At 36.5% G+C, this 21,353-nt stretch overlaps 3 protein-coding genes and 1 long non-coding RNA gene across 4 annotated transcripts; 3 read left to right on the forward strand and 1 right to left on the reverse strand.

Annotated features, from left to right (window-relative positions):
- The first annotated feature begins 2,601 nt into the window (after positions 1–2,601).
- Positions 2,602–4,088, forward strand: LOC113290871. Its single transcript, XM_026540462.1, has 4 exons — positions 2,602–3,025; positions 3,134–3,204; positions 3,487–3,774; positions 3,918–4,088. The coding sequence occupies exons 1-4, from the start codon at positions 2,602–2,604 to the stop codon at positions 4,086–4,088; spliced, it is 954 nt and encodes a 317-aa protein (XP_026396247.1).
- Positions 4,089–13,342: 9,254 nt separating this feature from the next.
- LOC113287804 lies at positions 13,343–15,864 on the forward strand. Its single transcript, XM_026536640.1, has 4 exons — positions 13,343–13,807; positions 13,955–14,102; positions 15,037–15,130; positions 15,299–15,864. The coding sequence occupies exons 1-4, from the start codon at positions 13,404–13,406 to the stop codon at positions 15,613–15,615; spliced, it is 963 nt and encodes a 320-aa protein (XP_026392425.1). The 5' UTR covers positions 13,343–13,403; the 3' UTR covers positions 15,616–15,864.
- A 678-nt stretch (positions 15,865–16,542) lies between these two features.
- LOC113287806 lies at positions 16,543–17,235 on the forward strand. The gene is made up of 2 exons (XR_003330343.1): positions 16,543–16,775; positions 16,878–17,235. It is a non-coding gene; the product is annotated as an uncharacterized LOC113287806 (long non-coding RNA).
- Positions 17,040–18,682, reverse strand: LOC113287805 (xyloglucan endotransglucosylase/hydrolase protein 9-like). The gene is made up of 4 exons (XM_026536641.1): positions 18,411–18,682; positions 18,207–18,307; positions 17,905–18,098; positions 17,040–17,763 (listed from the first exon to the last, which is right to left on the reverse strand). The coding sequence occupies exons 1-4, from the start codon at positions 18,580–18,582 to the stop codon at positions 17,286–17,288; spliced, it is 945 nt and encodes a 314-aa protein (XP_026392426.1). The 5' UTR covers positions 18,583–18,682; the 3' UTR covers positions 17,040–17,285.
- Between the last annotated feature and the right edge of the window lie 2,671 nt (positions 18,683–21,353).

Genomic DNA, 21,353 nt, shown 5'->3' on the forward strand with positions numbered 1-21,353 from the left:
TGGTTTCTCGATTATCAGGAGGGTAAAATTTTCATCGATTGGCTTCAATTTTCTTCTGATATTTGTGGTCGTTTTGAAGATGTTGCTTATGATCATTATGTGGGTAGCTTTAATAAATTGTCTCAGCTCACTACGGTTGAAGAGTATTATGAACGTTATGAGTCATTAAAAGCTTTAATGAAAGCTCGTAATCCATCTCTTAATGATTCATATTTTACAATGAGTTTTATTAGTGGCTTAAAGGAGGAAATTCGTAACCCAGTGCAGATGTTTAACCTACCTCAGACACTTATGCTTTTTATCTTGCTATAATGCAACAATCTTCTGTAGATTTTCAACATAAACGTTTTCGTCAATTCCCTAAACCATTTCCACCTTCACCAACTACTTTTTCCACTATACCATCATCTTCTAAGCCTTCCCTGCCTTAACTCACTAATATATCAAGGCCATATTTCTATAACACTAAACCATTTGTGACTCTTCCTAGTACTCCGACTAAAACTACTCCATTTATTCCTCCTATCCGACGTTTAACTTCTACTCAGATGAAAACTATAAGAGATCAGGGTCTTTGTTACAATTGTGATGAGTTTTACAAACCGGGACATTTTTGTAAGACACAACAATTGTTTATGTTGGTCGGAGAGGAAGCTTCCTCTCCTTCTTCTGTGGAGTATTTTGAAGAAGAACCTACTCCTCCTACTTCTCTTATAGAATCTTCTATGGAGATATCTCTACATGTTGTGACAGGGTTATCCACTCAAAACACTATAAGGGTACCAGGCCTACTGTAGTCTGAAGATATATTGATCTTAATAGATACTGGAAGTACTCATAGTTTTGTTGATTCACAATTGGTTGAGAAATTGCAGTTACCCATTACACCCACATGCCAAATGTTGGTGACAGTGGCCAATGGTGACACTACCATAAGCAATGGCTTATGTTCTGGCTTGGGTTGGAGTATGCAAGGCTATGAATTTTGTGGAGATTTACAAGTACTTCCTTTAGGTGGCTGTCACATGGTATTGGGTATCGACTGGTTGAAGCAGTTAGGAGATGTCATGTTTAACTTGGCTGATATGAAAGTTTCTTTTCTCCATAAAGGCCAACAAATCACTCTTCAAGGTACTTCTTCCATTCCTTCTTGCAATATGATCAGTGGTAGCTATTTTATGAAGTTTATTAAAGCCAACACTCCGGCTATTATTGGTCAATTTTTTTCCATTAGCACTACTCCTTTAGAAGCAATTCCACCTGAGATAACAACCATTATAGACTCCTTCTCAGATGTTTTTGATAAGCAAACTACCTTACCTCCTCCAAGAGCTGTAGACCATAAAATTCCCTTGAAACCTAATTCCACTCCTGTTTCTCAGAGACCCTATAGACGTCCTTACATTCAAAAGGAAGTGGTTGAAAAATTGGTTCAAGACATGCTCAACACTGGGGTGATCCAAGAGAGCCACAGTCCATTTGTATCACCCATTTTACTTGTCAAGAAAAAAGATGGTTCATGGAGGTTCTGTGTGGACTACAGAAAGTTAAATGATATTACAATTAAGGAAAAATTCCCAATTCCTTTAATTGAGGAGTTATTAGATGAGTTGAATGGAGCAATTATTTTTACAAAAATTGATCTTTTTTTCTGATATTTTTAAGACTTCCTTCAGAACATATCAAGGCCATTATGAATTCAGAGTGATGCCCTTTGGCCTTACCAATGCACCAACCACTTTTCAGTCTCTCATGAACTCCATTTTCGAACCTTACTTAAGGAAGTTTATATTGGTTTTCTTTGATGACATTTTGATCTATAGCAAATCTGTGGAAGAACATGCCTTACACCTGTCATGGGCATTATCAGTCTTAAGAGCACACTCTTTATTTTCAAACAATAAGAAATGTTGTTTTGCTCAACCTCAGTTGGATTACTTGGGCCACCTTATTACTTCTCAGGGAGTTGCTGCTGACCCTGACAAAATTGCAGCCATGCAGACTTGGATCCAACCTATTAACTTGAAGCAATTAAGAGGGTTCTTGGGCCTAACAGGTTATTACAGAAGGTTTGTGAAAGGGTATGGAGTTATCAGCAAGCCTCTCACAGACATGTTAAAGAAGGATTCTTTTTTATGGTCTCCTCTGGCATTACAGGCTTTCACTGCTCTAAAGGAAGCCATGATTTTTGTTCCAGTTTTGGCTCTACCAAATTTTTCACATCCTTTCACACTGGAAACAGATGCTTGTTCTTCTAGGGTGGGTGCAGTATTGATGCAAAATGGCAGGCCAATTGCATTTTACATCAAAGCATTAGGACCAAAATCTTTGGCCTTGTCCACTTATGAGAAGGAACTGCTTGCCATTGTTATGGCAGTTCAGAAATAGAGGCATTATTTGTCTCACAGTCAGTTTATTATCCACACTGATCATCAGAGTTTAAAATTTCTAATGGAACAAAGGCTTACTACTGTCCTCCAACAAAAGTGGCTCATGAAGTTAATGGGATTGGATTACATAATCAAATACAAGAAGGGATAGGATAACAAAGTGGCAGATGCTCTATCTAGGATTCCTTCTGGAAATTATACTAGTCAAGCTATGGCATTCTCTCAACCTCAGTGGTGCCAAGACATTATTTCTAGTTATACTGAGGACCCTCTTGCTCAACAATTGATTTCTGAATTGCACATTACTCCCAACAACAAAATTTATTCTCTCATAGATGGCATTCTCAGATTTAAATCCAGACTTTATGTGGGCTCTCATCTCAACATAAGACAGAGTATCATTCATTTTGTTCATGCCTCAGTTGTTGGTGGACATTCTGGCATGATGGGAATATACAACAGAGCTAAAGCCTATTTTTACTGGCCTCACATGAAAGATGACATCTTCAAATTTGTGGATTCTTGTGATATATTCCAATGTAACAAGACTGACCATTCTTCTCCTGGGGGACTTTTGCAGCCACTACCAATTCCAGATAGAGCATGGCAGCATATATCTATGGATTTCGTAGAAGGCCCACCAATGTCCTACTAGAAGATTATTATTTTGGTGGTGGTAGACAGGTTGACTAAATATAGTCACTTCATAGCTTTAAACCATCCATTCACTGCTGTCTCTGTAGCTAAGGAGTTTATGCACCACATTTTCAAGCTTCATGGACTACCCAGCTCTATTTTATCTGACAGAGACAAGGTATTTATCAGTTTTTTTTGGCAACAATTTTTTAAATCATTGGGAACCCAACTGCACCTCAGTACTTCATACCATCCTCAAACTGATGGTCAAACAGAAAGAACCAATACCTGTCTAGAACAATATCTCAGATGTATGACTGGAGCTAATCCTAAACAATGATTTCATTGGCTGGTACTTGTTGAATGGTGGTTCAACACAAATTACCACACCAGCCTCAAAATGACCCCATTTCAGGCATGATATGGTTATACTCCACCACACGTGGCTTTTCCAGTGCAGGTTACTACTTCTGTTGCAGCAGTGCAAGATTACCTCCAAGCAAGAGATCACATGCTGCAGTTACTCAACGAAGATTTATTACATGCTAAGCACAGGATGAAACACTTTGCTGATCTCAAAAGAACTGACAGATATTTTGTTGTTGGTGACTTGGTCTTTTTGAAATTACAGCCTTACAGACAGTCTTCAGTTTCCCTCAGAACACATATGAAGCTTGCTACAAAATACTTTGGTCCCTTTGAATTAGTGCAAAGAATTGGTGATGTTGCTTACAAATTGAAGCTGCATGTTGGTTCTAGAATACATCTTGTGTTTCATGTGTCCCAACTAAAGAATAAAATTGGTCAACACCTAGTTCCTTCTCCTGCATTACCACTGGTGGATAGTGCTGGTACATTTATTGTTACCTCAATTGTTGTGTTGGATTCCAGATATCTCATGTGCCCCAACTAAAGAAGAAAATTGGTCAACACCTAGTTCCTTATCCTGCATTGCCACTGGTGGATAGTGCTGGTACATTTATTGTTACCCCAATTGTTGTGCTGGATTCCAGATATCTCATCAGAGATGCCACCACTGTGCCTCAAGTTTTTATTCAATAGGATGGTGCTCCTGCTGAAGATGCAACATGGGAAGACTTAAGCCACCTGCAATCCCAGTTTCCAGATTTTATCCTTGAGGAAAAGTATATGCCAAAGAAGGGGGTATTGGCATATACCTAGTGCTTGTAGTTTTGCTGGGCCTCACTATATTCTGTTTCAGTCCTTGTTTCTTTGTTAAACCCATTGTAGAAAGGTTAGCTTTTTTTCTGTTTTAGGGTGAAGCCGGTTGTTTGCACCCAACGGCTGTTGAATCCTTTTCCTTGTTTTTCTTCTCGGATTGGGTGTTGTAAGAACCAGTTAACCAATTATTGAAATTGAATTGAGGATCATCCTTATTGAGGAGAGTAGGCACTGGAAGAGGTGAATCTTTGATTTAGTTCATGACACTTGGTTCTTCAACATTCCTTGAATTCTTCGTCACTCCAAGTACTCCAGTAATTCTGAACGTGTTCAACTCAGCATCATAGTTGTTGAAGATCTGTGTCCATAGCAATAATAAAACAATTGTTCTTAATGATTTTTATACAGTGTCATAGTATTAATACACAACATCAAAGTTCAATTGTATCACAACTTTGACAATAATACTACGGCAATATATATCACTCCACCTTAGTAAATACTTCATCTTATAATGAAAACCACTCCCCCTTACATAATGATCTGTAAACCATATGTATATGTAGTGTGAACTACAAAATAATTCTCCCCCTTTTTGTCAATATTAATTGGAAAAGGTACGAAAACTAAAGGGATCATAATGAAATTTTCAAAGAGATACTTCATGACTAAAAAGGAACATATCAACTTTGTTTCGATGATTTCACATAGTCCAAACTTAGTGTATTCATCAAGGAGTTTATAAAGATACAAGATAACTCCTATAATATTCCACAACCGCACTCCCACAAAAATTTGGCAATTAAGAACAAGTTCAATTAAGAACTCTCCCCCATAAAATGTCATTCCCGGAAGAACAACAAGAGCGAGCTTACTTTTGCAAGAAAAGAAGGATTTCTTTGGACATTAACAAATCACATGAAACATGAATTCGTATCCAGAAAACTCAATTAAATTAACCACAAAGGAACCTTAATGATTAATTTAATCGGAAATGCTCAACATAAGAAAACTTACGGAGCCTCACAGTACTTTCACATAAAAGTGGATCGGGGAAAGATCAATACTGCGGAATATTCAAAGATTCATTTTATTTTTTATCAATATTTGCATAATGATACCATAGACTTAGTCTTTGACATATAATTCAAAAGTTCATTCTATTTTCCATCAATATTTGCATAATGACACAATAGACTTAACTTTTGACATATATGGGACAATTATAGTTCAAGACGTAAACATACATATCCCATAACATTATTTGCAATAAATGAAACCAATAAAGTTTAATACTGCAAAATCATCTTCCAAATAACTTAGAATTTAAATAAATGAATCTAAAAACCTTGTAAGATGAAAATTGTTGGCAATAGCTATGTGTAATCACAATATAAGCTATTCCAAACCCTAGTTATCCTTCTTAAAACACAAGAATAAATTCTCATAAGAAGTTTCCTAGACAAAATAAAACTTTAGACATAATCAGAAACCAGATATCGAACAAAAACAAGTTCTTCAGTTCAATCTTCAGAAATTCAAGATTCTTTGTTGCAATTTCAAGTTGACCACGAACAACCTCAAAATCTCGAAGAAGGTTTCCAACCAATTGAGATGACATCTGAGCTGGAAGATCGTTTTCATGATCCATGGTAGCAGGTTATGAAAACAGGGTTCTCGTGAAACTCAATGACTTTGCCCTCTTCAACTTTGTCTTCCTTTTTGCATCCATCCATTGTGCACACTATAATACCACAAAAAATCTTGATGTTACGAAACAAATATATATCAGAAAAAGAATCCATGATATATATTTATACGATATTTTCATAGGGAAAACATAGGGTTACTCGTTTACGTTTGGTAAGGGTCGGGTGCACGTACGTTCGTGGTTATGAGCCATGTTCAAAACTAAGGAACCAATGGAGCCTACTTTTAGAAGTATGTTTTGATAGAATAAAAAAAACAAATTCTAAAAACAGAACCTCTTAACTCATAAATACAACACAAGGTGATTGTTGATAGTCGACAAATCGACTGTCAGTAAGGAAAAATGAAGCTTTTCAAAGTGAGCAACAAAGAGAAATTTCTCAAGAGTTATTGATCAATTATATTACCTAATGTAATAATTAACCGGAGCAAGGATCAACATTACGATGATCATTTTATTTTTAAACTGAAAAGCAACATATACAACAAAGACCACTTTGTCAAGAAGAAGAGCTTCTTGAGAATTATGAGCATCCTCACACGGTCTCAAAGAGGATGCACATTTGTAAACAGTGAAGTTGTAATTTGACGAGCATATAGATCATCATGGTTATTGACATTTTCCCTTTTTCTTCCTTGAAAATCATCTGGAAGGTCAATAGAGTTAGTCCCGAGAGTATTAACAAGAGGAGGACAAGAGATACCTGAAGATGCTGCCTTCCTTGCCTTCTTAATGCTGCGCTTGAGTCTATCTATACTGGTTTTCGGTTCCGAAACACGATAATTGATATGAATATATTCAGGAATGATAGACATTTTTGATCCAACACTTCGTTTGGTCACGGAAGAAGAGTTTGAAGAGTTTTCCTTACTCATTGGATCAACAAGGCAGTCATTTGTCCGTATACCACAATTCTTTTTACAATTGTAGAAAGTCTTTGTGTTATCAATACAAGCAAGACTTGTCTCATCATAACACTTTTCTTGTCTGATAGTTGGAAGTTTAAGACCAGTAATATGCGGAACCGGTTTGATTACTTCCTTAGACATCCAGATAAGAATGTTATAAAGTTTTTCATTCCGCAAGCAAAAACGACATCTTTTCTCAAGATGACCTTTGTTTCCGCAATAATAACATCTGAAGGAAATGTTATTAATCTTTTTCATATGAGTAAGAGGTTGACTTCCTTTGTTTATTGAAGCTTCTGCAGTATAAGGTAATTTTACATTTTTGCCACTAGATCAAGTTTTCTGTAGGAAATTTGGATCAGTACAAACAAAATTAGTCTTACTACTGCTTGGAGCGTCTATTCCCTCATAGCCCAAACCTCGCGTATCACGATGTTTCTTACAAGCTCCCAGCATAGTGGATAATTTTGTTGAACTAAGACTAAACTTTTGCAAGTTTTCCTCCATCATAATTACCTTGTTCTGCGCAGCAGAAATCCCATCCTCCAATTGTTTCTCTCGTGAGAGAAAAACGTTTCTCTGTCTTTAAAACAACATTGTTGAGAGCTATATTTCGCTTAAGATTCAGAAAGTTCTTCTTTCAACAAAAAAAGATTTCGACGAAGATTTTCACATTCAGAATTCTTTGAACGCACATCTTCTTCTCGATCTTTAAGAAGGGATTATAAGAGATTATATCCACAATTGTATCCTTTAAAGAGATTTCTCATTTTCTTGTTTTCTAGACAGAGGGATTCAGAAACTCAGCCAAGCAAGATGTTGACTTCTTTTTGTTTATGATATGGTCAAAAAGCTTAATGTATTGCGAGACTTCCTCATCAACATCGTATCCATCGTCTGAATCACTTTCATCTGAAAGATCATCCAACTGTTCATCTAGGCGTGTTTCCCAGTTTTACACAGTTTCAGACCATGTAGAAGATGTGATAGAATTCTCAGGAGAAACATAGCTTTGAACCAAGTCAGAACGTTTATAAACTGGTGATGCGTTGTTTGAGATAACGTTTCTGTCCATAGAGTCAGATTGCTACAAACACAGACTTGTGAGGTCTTAAACGTGTTTGCCTGCTCTGATACCAATTGAAAAAGCGGGGGTCTAAAACCACACCCAATATTTCGTTTAGGCAATCGGTATGGACTAACTCCAATATAATTCGAAGAAAATCAACTAGACAGTCAGACTCAATCAAGGAAAATATATCCAAGAGTTATATCTTTATTTCTCAAATCAATCTGCAATCAGACAGATAGGAATCTGTGAGCCACACTAATATGAGAAATAACTTGGATGTTACCAAAGACCAATATCCAAGCGTCAGTCAATTTCAATCAACAACCAAAGGTTGGATTTACCAATTGATTGAACTACCCACAACCTGTGATATTTCAATTATATAGAAAATATAATGCGGAAAAGAAATAACACAGACACCAGAAGTTTTGTTAATGAGGAAACCGCAAATGCATAAAAACCCCGGGACCTAGTCCAGATTTGAACACCACATTGTATTAAGCCGCTACAGACTCTATCCCACTACAAGTTAACTTCGGACTGAAATGTAGTTGATCCCTAACCAATCTCACACTGATTAAGGTACAATCACATTCCTTATGTCTCTAAATCCCAGCAGAACTCTACGCACTTGATTCCCTTAGCTGATCTCACCCATAATTAAGAGTTGCTACGACCCAAATTCGAAGACTTGATAAAAAAATCTATCTCACACAGAAAAGTCTATTGAGTAGATAAATTTGTCTCCCATAGAAATACCTATGAAGTTTTTGTTCCGTCTTTTGATAAATCAATGTGAACAGGAACCAATTGATACACTGATCTTATATTCCTGAAGAACAGACTAGTAATATCAATCACCTCACAATAACTTAACTATATGGTAGTAGAACAAGTTATTGTGATATCACAAAGAATGAGACGCAGAGCTTTGTGATTACCTTTTATATCTTACCTATCGGAGATAAATCTCGAGCAAATCTTAGAGAAGATAATACTCAATACGATAGAAAAAAGTAAGATCAGAACACGCAACTACAGAGAAAATAGTTGGGTATGGATTCAGAATCCCAATGAAGTCTTTAAGTCGTTAACCTATAATGGTTTTAGGAAAAATCTAGGTTAAAGGAGAATCGACTCTAGTAGCAACTAGTATCACACAGGAGGTGTGGGGATTAGGTTTCGCAATTGCGAGAGTTCTTCCTTATATAGTCTTCAAATCAGGGTTTGCAATCAATGTTACCTTGGTAACAAAGCATTCAATATTCACCGTTAGATGGAACCCGATTTAAGATTCAAGCTAATATCTTTCCACTGTAAGATGGTCTTTAACTTATTACACACAAATAAAATATACCTTCATTTAGATATAGGTAACGAACCTAAACGTGTATATTGAGTTGGCTCAATAACAGTTAAGCGAAGTTAGCCATATGAACAATTTTCTCTTAACCTTGTTCATCTTAACACTTCTAGATCAATGAATAATCAAATGAATTTAACTGTGTTACTCATAGAGTTTTTCAATTGTTTATATTCTCATAGAAGTATAAAAGACACAATTGAAGAAAAATCGGATTGATTCAAAAGAATGAATTCATGAACATTTTAGCCATGGTTTGCAAAGATTGCATTCCTTAATTTATAAATGTATTTGTTCATGAGTATGAAATTATATATAATCGATTTAAGAACTTGAACCACTTAAATTTGCAAACGGGTACGCGAACTTAAGTTTAGGACATTGGTCACAAGCCGACAGTTTGCAAACGGGTACACAAACTTTAGCTCCGGACCTAATTAAGTTGAAACCGTTTGCAAACGGTTACGCAAACTTGGTTCCCGTACTTCAACAATTAAATCAGTTTGTGAACGGGTATGCAAATTTAAGTATCCTGACTTAAACAGTTGAATAAGTTTGCGAAGGGTATGCAAACTTTCGGTCCTAAATTCCGTCAAAACAGTTCGTACACAAAGTACACAAACCGTAATGTATCCATACATGGTTTTTAGCTCTTAACTCCCATTTCAATCATTGAAACATTCTTAGAAGACGACAATAGCTGTCTCACACAAACTATTAGATTATAAGCAATTTTCAAGTGATCGAATGATCAATACGAAACATTCTGAGCCTACATCAAATGACTGTCTCACACAAATCATGTAAGATGTTACCAGGTGATTTTCACATGATCGTCTTTTGACTTTCGTCAGGAATAATGATGAACGTGGTTAAAGTAAAAAAGAATAGCTATACGATTTTTGTCTCAATAGGAGATAGAATAGAATAAACTTCGGAGTGATAGATGAGTTCAAGTCTCCACATACCTTTTGTTGATGAAGTTCCACAAGCTCCCCTTCGTAGTTCTTCGTCTTCAATCGATGAACGTCGTGAATTCTAAAGCTCAACTACACATTCTATCCTAATCCGAGACATAGATATAAGTAGACTATAAATCAAGACTTATAGTTTTGACAACTAACTTGACAAACAAGCTTGAGATAGCAACGCTTGCGAGTTCGACCGAGCAGTACTTTAACAATCAGTCATCTAACAACCATATCAAACATAAAGGATTTCTCTCCTCTTACACAGAGAAATCATCTTCAAAGAAGTTCAACACATCAATCAATCTCCATTGGTCTCCACACATTCTCAGTTTCCCTCCCTATAGATCGACCATTCTCCTTCCTTGTGACCGAATTGAATTTGGACGACCAATATCCTGGTTTAGGCCAGAGTTCTACAGATTAGTCTCTCGAACTCAAAGTACTCTCCTGCAGTAGGTTTGTTTAAAGGTTTGGACGATTTGCTTCATCGAGCACTTGCCTCCTCCACCACTTTTACCTAAAAACTTGTAAACCGTTTTTACCCACAAACAGTGGTACACTTACTTCCGTATTTGTGAACCTTATCTTCATAATAGCACCGTAGTTTTTCCAGGCAGAAATACAATGCTAATGATTGGACAAACAATCAGATTGAAGATGGTCAACATGTTGCAATTGTTCAGGGGATTCAATAGTTGTGTAGAAAAAGGAATAAAATTGTTACCATGTTGTACCAATCATCCCTGAGCTCGAAGATGTGGAAGCTCAGAGTATGCTACAGCTGAGCCTTCAACGGAATGTGTTACATAGTTTTCTTTCTGAAAAGGTTGTTTCATATTATGGCGAAAGAAATCTTCTTCAGTTGCTAAAAAGAAATGTAAAATCCATCAACCCATATCGAAGTAGAGAGATTTCTTATGATGATTGGGATAAATTGATAAGGAATGGTCCATATTGGGAACAAGCTGAAGATTTAGTCCACGAAACTTGTGATGAAGTTGATTACCTTTCTTGTTTTAACATGATTTACAAACCAAATATTGTTATGCACCCGTAAAATTTGGGTCAGGTGGATTTCCCAGCTTTAGGTATGAGCCATCCTCCTTCCCAACCTCCATCACAAATGACTGATACATTTTCATATCCCAGTAGTCAATTGGGTTCATTGTCGGCTATACCACCATTTTCTAGGGACGTACAACCTATATCTTCATATGGAGATATTATTGTTGTTCCAATTATTCCTAGTGATCTCGAGCGAACTTATCCATGTTAGAAGTAGAAGCTACACCGCAATAGTATCAAATCTGTTTGAATAAATTTAAATAATCTACTACATAGGTTTTAGAGATTCCATTTGAGTGAGATACAAAGATTTAAGGATAGATTGATGTTTGACATCCCTAATCCGACATATTCCAGTCATGGTGGTGCATGTCCAAGTCCTGGTGGTGTATGTCCAAGTCATGGTGGTATAGGTTCAAGTCCTGGTGGTTAAAGTCAACAAAGTTTTAAAAGTCGTGGAAGTCAAAGAAATTTGAGAAGTCGTTCTAGTCCAAATTTAGTGGTAGATAGTTCTACTCCAAATGTAGTGGTGGATACTCAAGTACAAGCAGGTGATGGAATCATTAACACGGAAACAACTCTTGGAGGTCTGCTTAACTAATTGCAACTGTCATTATGACTCCCGATGGTGGGTTGAACATCGAAACAGTTAGGTAATCTACTCAATATACCCCAATTTCCTCAACCACATAAGTATTTCACCCATTTAAAATTTATATCGTATTCCCCTCCGCACGAATGATCCCCCTCAGGCTACTTTTCAAGGTTTTAACGATTTTGATAATACTCAATAACCAAATGAGACTCAAACCGGTGAGATCTCTGTTATATTGAACATAAATCTTGATCCAGAATACCTGATGGGATGGATCTTTAATGGTTAGAGAAATTGATAGTTATGGATGTAATGTAATTTCAATCATTCCAATGTAATTGTTTTGTTATTATTAATAAAAACCATCTTAAAATTGATGTTCAAGCGCAAACTGGTTTTACATTTTATTAAGTTCTAATTAGACCAACATTTAATTAAAAAACGCAATTTTACATTACCTAACAAAATTATTATATAACATTTAATCAAAATTAAATCCTTGCACATGAATCTTATAAAGTTCATAGTATTCATCATGCTTAAACCATCTTCTGTTGGCTTCAGAAAATTTAGATTGAACAAACAAATAATAAGTTAATATGATTTTAATTAAACAAAATTCAATTGTTAGAACAGAAAAAATTTAGTAAGATACTCGCTAGTTCGTCGATGGACAATCCAGGATGATCCCCTTATTAATAAAGGAAAACATATGTTGAAGTCTCGTATTTGTTCTTCTTGAATTCTCATTATCGACTAACACCATAAACCTTTGAAACACATCGTCCCATAAATAAAAGTGGTTAAACTGAAGTTTACAGCGCTTGCAACTGATATCCATGGTCGAACAAGAAAAACATCTTCTTCTAAAGCGAAGCGAGCACTAACGATGTCGGTGAAGCGAGTACTAGCCAAGTAGAAAATGTAAATTCAGAAATTATGAAGTGTAGAAAATGTGTGATAAGTGTATTTCATTTTATATTGGAAAAATGTGAGTAAGAGATTGAAAAGTTCTAGTAAAATTTAGAAATTCTGGTGTGAGTTGAAATGGATTTGAAGTCTTATAGGAGATGGATTTATGAGCGTTGGATGATGAATCACTAAACAATGATCACAACATCGAGCAATAGTCTTTTTGTCGCTAGAGACATGTTGACCAGCGAGCGATATAAAGACAAAGACGGTGGAGCCGATGTCGCACCTCGCTATGTTCACCACTTCGCCATACAAAGTGGCAAACTATGCCGATAATAGGGGCATAAGAACCGGCCTTACCAGCCCACTCCATTCTATTAGGGCCCAAACATAGACATTCATCCTATCTAATAGGGCCCATACATAGATTACACTCATCCTATCCAATTAGCTGACACGTAGCGTAGCGACGTTCTAGTTAACCGCCAAATCCTCGGTCCCTATCTTTTCTTTTTTTCCTTGTTTATTATCGTCTTCTTTTCTGATCTCTTCAGTTTTTTCTAGGGTTTCAAGAATCATCAGAATCGAAATAGAAATGGGAGGAGGTGGAGTTATCAGAGCTGCAACAAAAGTTGCAGGCTTAGGCGTTAATGGAGGTTTCCGTGGAGCTTTGCAAGAAAAATCAGCGACAACAACAGTAGCCGCTACGAAAAAATTCTCGAAACCCAACTCTGAGTCGATCTCCACTGAAAAAACCCAAGAAAGTAACTCTGTTATCACTTGTTTATCATCGGAAAATGGTAATATTAAATCTGCATGCGCAATCGAGTCACCATCTTGGAGGATTGATGATTGGGAATTCACCGATGGAGAAGAAGAGGTTTTGCTATCGGAATCTTCTCCTATGCCTAGAGTTATCTTCGGAGTCGGAGGTGTTCCTACTCTTGAAGAAGCTGAAGAAGCTACTTCTGAACTTAAAGAGGCATTAGACTTGGAGATGTAAGTATATATGACCTCGAGTCTTGAGTTTGCTGGAGTTTCTTCTGGTTTTATTGGGGCTATTGTTTATTTAATTTATGGACTAGTTTGGGTTTAATGTGATGTTTAAAGGGTGTGCTCATCTTATGCTAATCCTGATGATTGCAGGAATTCGTCCATTATCAGTAAACAACATGAGTTAGAATTGGCAGACACCAAGGCTTGTGTTACCAGTGATACTGAGGTGGGCTTTTGTTCGGAGTCGAAACCTATTTTTCAGGCATTCTCATTGCTAAAAGAAAGTCCCGAGGCTCAGGTTCGTACTTCCTGTTATCCCACCACACTTTGAAAATTTGCATAAAATTGAAGACTCGTTGTGGTGACACTTTGTATAATGTGTTTCCATCAAAAAAAAATAGATGGTAAAATGTGGTAGTGAAAGATGTGATGACCATCCCGTAATTAAAGAAATATACTGCTAATTCATAGCGGATCAACATAAAAATTCATATACCGATCTTGGTTGTACTACAAATGTGAATAAAACTAGAACCTTGTTAAAATTACTACATTAAGTGATATAAAAATGACCTCGTACTTGAGAATTTACTAGAGGTGAAGGCGTGTTCATGTGGGCCAATATAGCATTTTCCTGTAAACAAAGAGGAGGCAAACACATAATGCAGCAGTTTACATGGCTTTGCAGAGCCTCTGTTCATGCAATGTTAGAGAATCCCCAATTACACTAGTAGAAGTACTTGGGATGCAGATTTTTCTGTCCTGCATCTTGACTAGGAGAACTCATGTAGGAAACAAGACAGCATATATCAGAACACTTTAAACATGAACTAACGAACTATTACCACTATCCCTTGGAGCTTTGAAATAAAACTGTGTGATATCAGTCTGTGTTGCACTGTTCGTGCAGATGCAGGAGTCATTTTTGTGTGCTTGTCCGTTGGTTGTCTTTAACGCTGCCCAATATTACCAGACATACATTCCTGTGAGACGTATGTGTAAAATGGTCTTTAAGCTTTGAACTATCGTATTTTTTCACTTGGAGAGTACAGCAGAAAAAAACAGTAACTTCACATGGCAACTCAAATAAGTTTAATCAAGTTAGAACACCTAGACCTACTATCCAACAGTAAGAAGTTTACATTCTCAAACTATTATTCGAGTATCAGTATTCTGCGATCTTCAGTTCAGCCCCCACTTGTAATCACTATTCCCTTTATTTTAATAAGCAGAGTGTTGTCGCTTCGCTGGCCTCGGACAAAAATTTGTGGGAAGCGGTGCTGCGAAATGAGAAGGTGATGCAGTTCATCAAATCGCGACAGACTAGTAAGAGTACTTCTTCTTAAGTGAAGCCTTATGTGATTACTTAATAAGATGCATCTTACAAATGAAGCTGAGATTTATTCATTTTTCATCTTGCCTGCTCACATAAAGGTTTTTGTTTTGGTGCATACTAGGCAAAGGTTTAACATTTTATTATATTTTGGTTTTCAGTTAACGAATGTCATGACAATCAGACATCCTCCAAGAACTTTGAGGACGATGAAGACGATACAAAGCATTCTCAAGCCTCTGAAAATGTGTTTATGTCATCCATACAGAACTTAAACTTTGCAGTGATGGACATGATGAATAATGTGTCCCATTTCTTTCAAGACTTATTTGGAGGTCTGCTGGGGCCAGATAACGATGTCTCGTTAGATGGCAATGGAAATGCTAGTGCTGCAAGCAACATGGACAAAGTCATTGGGGCCTCTTTCATGGGTCTGGCTGTTATGGTGATTATGGTAGTTGTGCTTAAGCGTGGGTAAAATGTTTGCAGTGCCACTAGATATTTACATGAATCTGCCGACAACCCAAACGTAACATTTCAGACGAGACAAACTTTTGAGATGCGACGTTTTTAAGGTACAGTAGGTTATAATAGTATGCTCTTGTCTAGATGTACACTTGAAAACACATTTGCAACTATTAGTTCTTTTGTCATCAATTTACCTTAGCAAAGCATTCCCTTTGGACTAACTAATACACTGGAGTTTTAAGTTTTTTTTCTTATTTGATTTAATGCTCCCCACCTACTTTCTTTTGCTCACTTCTTACTGGAATCCATTCATCGCCCTCCTAAATGTTAAGTACTGGCCCAATTCATTCATTTCATTTATTACAGAGTCCCCATTTCCCATCAATCTAAGTAGAAAATAGTCAATTCGCCCTGTCCTTATCTTTCATTACCTTCACGCAACAAGCTAAATTTTCCTATTTTTACTGCAGCTCTATGAACTCCAAAGCAGTGGCAACTTTAACTTTCTACCTAACTTTTTGGTTATGAGTACTTGCCCTGATAATCTGATATTTTTTTCAGAGACATTAGAAGAAGAGTAGCTCAAGGTCTGACTTCTGAGTGATAATAATTCTAGTTCTTATTAAAAATAAAAAGTGATAATAATTTTAATTGCTAGCTAGACTGCACTGAATAGATATTATACCAAGTCATTTCTGGGTTTGGTATGTTTTAACCCCACACAACCATGAATGAATCAACTTGTTTGTTTACTAATAAACTTTGAATTGGTAAGTTACAAAACTAAAGAAGCTCATAGATGCAAAGATAAAGTTAAGAGGAAGTTCATTATTTTTGTGAAGATGGATATAAATTCACATGAAGGTCTAGGACCCCGCTAATTGGCCCCAGAGAAATTTTACATTATTCTATGGAACTGTAGGTACAATGATGAAATTTCAGACTTATTTGTGTCCTTTGCCAAATTAAACAAATACGAAGGGTATTCAGGTGATGTCGTGATTGCTATAGTTGGGGTAACGATGCTATGATGCGCCAATAATTCATTAGTTAGCCATGGCTCTCATTCCCGCCTCACCATTCCCACAACCACAAGGTTCATTGGTCATATATCAAGAATTCACATGCGCGACTGATTTTTGTTACGGACTCAGAGTGGGGGACTATAAGGTAAAGCAAGTAAGCAACTGAATTGGTGTAAGATTAGTGTAAGATCCCATTTTCGTGACTCGCCATGAGTATCTGATTCTTTTGGTACCTTTGGAGGTGCAGGTTTTGCGGGTGTGCCATGTACCTCCTCCTAGTTTCTATCGAGTACAAAGACGTGGATAAAGAAAAGTAAGCCTGTGCTCTCCCTTCCTCAATAATGCACTGCAATTTTTACTTTGTTTGTTTTTTAGGTGGACCCGAAAGAAAAGGTTCACAAGTAATTCGTAGCAAAGAAAAGATCCAAAACTACTTTCTATTATTGAATATCTTACATCTACGGTACAATAACCAAAAAAAACAAAGAAAAGCCTAAAAACAAAAGTTGTTCTTAACAGAAGTTACAGAAACATGAAGCTCATGTTCATCTTTTTCTTTACAAAACCCACACCGATAACATTCCATAGTCCATACTTCCTCCCCATCCTAATCCAAACCATAATTCCAACATCTTTTCCCAGGGCAGAAACTTGATCACGGACGATGCTCACATTCAAGAGGCGTGACTGGAAATCTAGTCTTATCAGTACAGTAATCATAAATTTGATGGTTAGCTCGAACCCACAATAATTGATGATGTTGATGCATGTTTAGCTCAGACATAATGGGTTCGTCCCACCAATATTTAGCCTTCTGAGTTGTTACTCCACTAGAAGTAGAACTAGAACCAGAACCAGAACCAGAACCAGAACTAGTAGCACTACTACATTTCTTCTGATTTTGATCAGCGGTGGTTGTGATGGAGCATTCACAACCGTCGATTTCAAAACCCTTGTACGAGGAAACAAATGGAGCGTGGGTCCAATCGGTTTTTACCCTTCCACCTTGTGTTGCCCAATCATCTGCATTCCATATTGAACTATATACACCCATGGGTTGATCTTTTGGGAATGGTACCCCTCTTTTCTCCTTGTTCGAGTATACGCGTATCGGTGTTTCATCCACTAGAAAACTGTAACAAAATAAAAAACATCCGAAACAGCGGTATCAAAACACTGTTTTATTCTTAACACTTCGGGTTTGCAAGCTTTTCAGTAAAACAAGCAAAAAAAGCACCGAAACAGTAGCCAGTAGTTTGAGAGAGAGAACTTACACGACTTGATGTTGATTCCAGAGGATAGAGTAAGAATGAAATTCTTTACTAGGATCAAACCAAAGACTCTGTCTTTCTTCTCTGTTTCCAACTCCATTAATGTAAATGTTGGTTTGAACTAGGTAAGGTTCACCAGTTGTGTTTCCTAAGAACTCAAAATCGAACTCATTGTGTTTTGGACCGTCTGATGACATCTGTATTATCAAATATTCACATGCAAAACAAGATTAGCATCAGTGGTGACACTAAAACTGATTCATACCACCATTAACGCACACATCGAAGTTTCAGAAATTTCTTACATAGAACGCAGTAACAGTTCCAGCAGAATCTCCCTCCACTAGTTTAATCTGTACTGTTGTTTTTCCAAACAGATATTTGCTTTTCGACCCAAATCCAGCACCTTCATCAATCAAAACAGAGTGAAAATTAATAAACAGAGCATTATCACAAAATAACTGTAGACAATAAAAAAATGAGAATACTCAAAAGCAATTGATTAGTACCTGATGAATGATCAAGCTTAAGTTTAAGCTGTTCTCCTTCGTAAACAACATGATCTAAAGACCAACTTGGTTCAAACAACTCATCAAACTTTGCAGATTTCACTAGAGTAACGAAAACAGTACTCAATACCAAACTTAGTATCAAAATCTTAACAAACCCATGCCTCGTCATTGTTGATTCAGAGAAAGAAAGTAAGAAAAGAAGAAGAAACTCAGAGATAAATGTAGTTTCAGAGCAACTCAGTTACAGTGATACCGTGAAGTGAAAGACACAAAACCAAAAGCAGCAATTTATAGGCAGAATAGAACAGAAGTGATTGGCTTCGGTGATAAGCTTCGAACTCCCACGTCAGCAAATTCATCACACGTTTAATGAATGAAGTAAATCCATGTCATTATACACGTAGGATTTCCACTGCAGAGAGGACGCAAAATTCAAGAAGATATTTAAAAAATTTAGCCGTTGCCACGTCTACCTAGCTGGCTCCTATTTAGGGGACCACTTTTTCTATCTGTTGTACGAGTAGTCACTGTTAAGTGGAGCTGTGTCAGAGGTGTGACCAATGGTTTTCTAACACATTATGGTTTACAGCTGTAACAAAGTTGTCCCAGTTGGCATATTTTTTGAAAACCATAATCATCACCATCGTAGGGTTTAAATTGAAGAGAGAGAGAGGGGGGGGGGAAGAAGGGTCTGATTGATTTGTAATTGTGTGTAGTACTTTTGCTTACGTGCAATTACTGCTTTTTTTATCCTTTGCTCCTTTAAAGAAGGAATGGGTCATTATTGTTTGTTTTTCATTTTTACCAAACGAATTGTATAATCAAACAGAAGCAATATGTTTGGACTACCAACTTTTCAAATTTGCTTAACCCATTGCTGGAGGAGTTCATAAATAAATTTGTGAGACAAATAGTAAAATGAAAAATGAAAGATTGTATTATTAGCTTTTACTTTCTTATTTTGATAAGCTGCAAGCACCTCAAAACAGCACCACTTCGAGTGCAGGCATACAGCGTAGAGTCGTAGTTTTAATATGATTTATATTGGGAATTTTGATAAAGTGATCCAGTTTTGGATTAGGGTAAAAAAAGTGTCCCCGTTTTTTTGCATTTTTCTAAACTGTCTCGTTTTTTTTCTTCAAATAACGCTTTCCATCCCGTTAAATGCAAAGTGGCAGTTATCTCACCTGTTAAAAAGTCATATTTACCCCTGAACTATGTTGTGAACTATGAACCCTAAACCCCTAACCCTGAACTATATCGTGAACCATGAACCATGAACTTTGAACTCTGAACCCTAAACCTTAAACCCCTAATTCTGAACCCCGAACCCTAAATCCATGAACCGAGCTCGACGAACCTGAAAAAATGAAGTAAAAGATAAACGCGACAAGTAAAGGATAAATAAGTAAAAAATTGGATGGAAAAATAAATTAGATGAAAAAATTAATAATGAGGGTAATTTTAAAAAGTTGAAAAAAACAGGAACAATTTATTAAACCGAAATTAAAAGTGGAACAGTTTATCAATATTCCCATTTATGTTCGTGACGCTCTTTATTTCACAAACGATGAGCATACTGCTATGCTGACATTTTAGCAGGCTCCCTATGAGCGAGCTTCATCATTCTATCTAGAAGCTGTGATTTTTTCGACTGTTTATAGGAGGATATATTGATATTGCAAAGAACCGGTGGACAATCTTATCATATCTACTGTAACATGTAATTGGCACACAAAGCTAGCTCAAAAATTATACCGCGACTTATGTGCCTCAAATGGCAAATAAGTCATATTTAACTTCCAATTATAAACTTTAAAATTTTATGTTATGTGTAGATGGGCAATTTACAAAACAGACATATTAAAACTTTACCATGTCAAGAATATTTTTGAAAGATCCTACTTCTACACATCATTATGTATTTTCTTATTCAATTATTTTGTACATATACTTCAACAGGAAATTGGAAGTTACCCCATACTAGAAAGATGGTCATTACCATTTCAGTACACATCATATTGGCCAAATGCTTCAATAGAAAAATTTTAAATAAAATAAAAATGGTTAAGTCTGGATTTCATTTGCTATTTTAGCTTGACAACAAGAAAATCATCAACTAAGAAATTATCTTATCTCTGCATAAAGATTACTTGGATAGTATTTGAATTCCTTTCCTCTTTTGTTAACTCATGCATTTGGACCTCTAAACTTGACCAATGAGAGATAATGCATCAGATAATGGACAACCCTTGCTTATGCTCAGGATTCTTGTTCGTAAAATCGTTTTAGGATCTACCATCTACTACTAAGTGAGATAATTTTCCTCGTGTTTTTAGGGGCCACTCAAAAGGATTTAGGGATCATCAATTTACACCCATCCAAAAACTCTAGTTAAGGGGTACCCTATATGATATTGAAGTTACATAAATGTCCTTCTGGTAAAACCGTATAAAAACCAAATCAAAAAAAATTCTACTCATTTCAACTCTTCTTCTTCCAGTTTCATATCTTCCGATTGTGGAAGAAAAAAAACTTTCCTCGTTCAACCGAAACATCGCCGCGAATCGTAAAATCAAAACATCGTCGATTCGTTTATAAAACAATGGATAAGGGAAATGAAACCCACAGACCTAGAACCAAAAATGTTGCTCGGGGTATCGATCCAAAGATTGGAATTTTAGCAAGAAATAAAGAAATTCTTGCTGCAAATGAAGAAGAACGCGAAGAACAAGTACCCGGCAATGTAGTCGGTGGTGGCGATTCCGATAGTCAAACACTTCGTCAACTTCAAATGGCCCCAATTAGGTAAGAATCTATCATTTTTTTGTGTTTATTTCGCTTTAATTCGTCGAATCGAGAAAAAAAATTTCTAGGGTTTTCGGTTATTTATCCAGATTCGGACGATATTCATGCTCATTTACTTCCGAATGTAGTCGT

Source organism: Papaver somniferum, chromosome 6 (assembly GCF_003573695.1).
Source record: "Papaver somniferum cultivar HN1 chromosome 6, ASM357369v1, whole genome shotgun sequence".
NCBI lineage: Eukaryota > Viridiplantae > Streptophyta > Magnoliopsida > Ranunculales > Papaveraceae > Papaver > Papaver somniferum.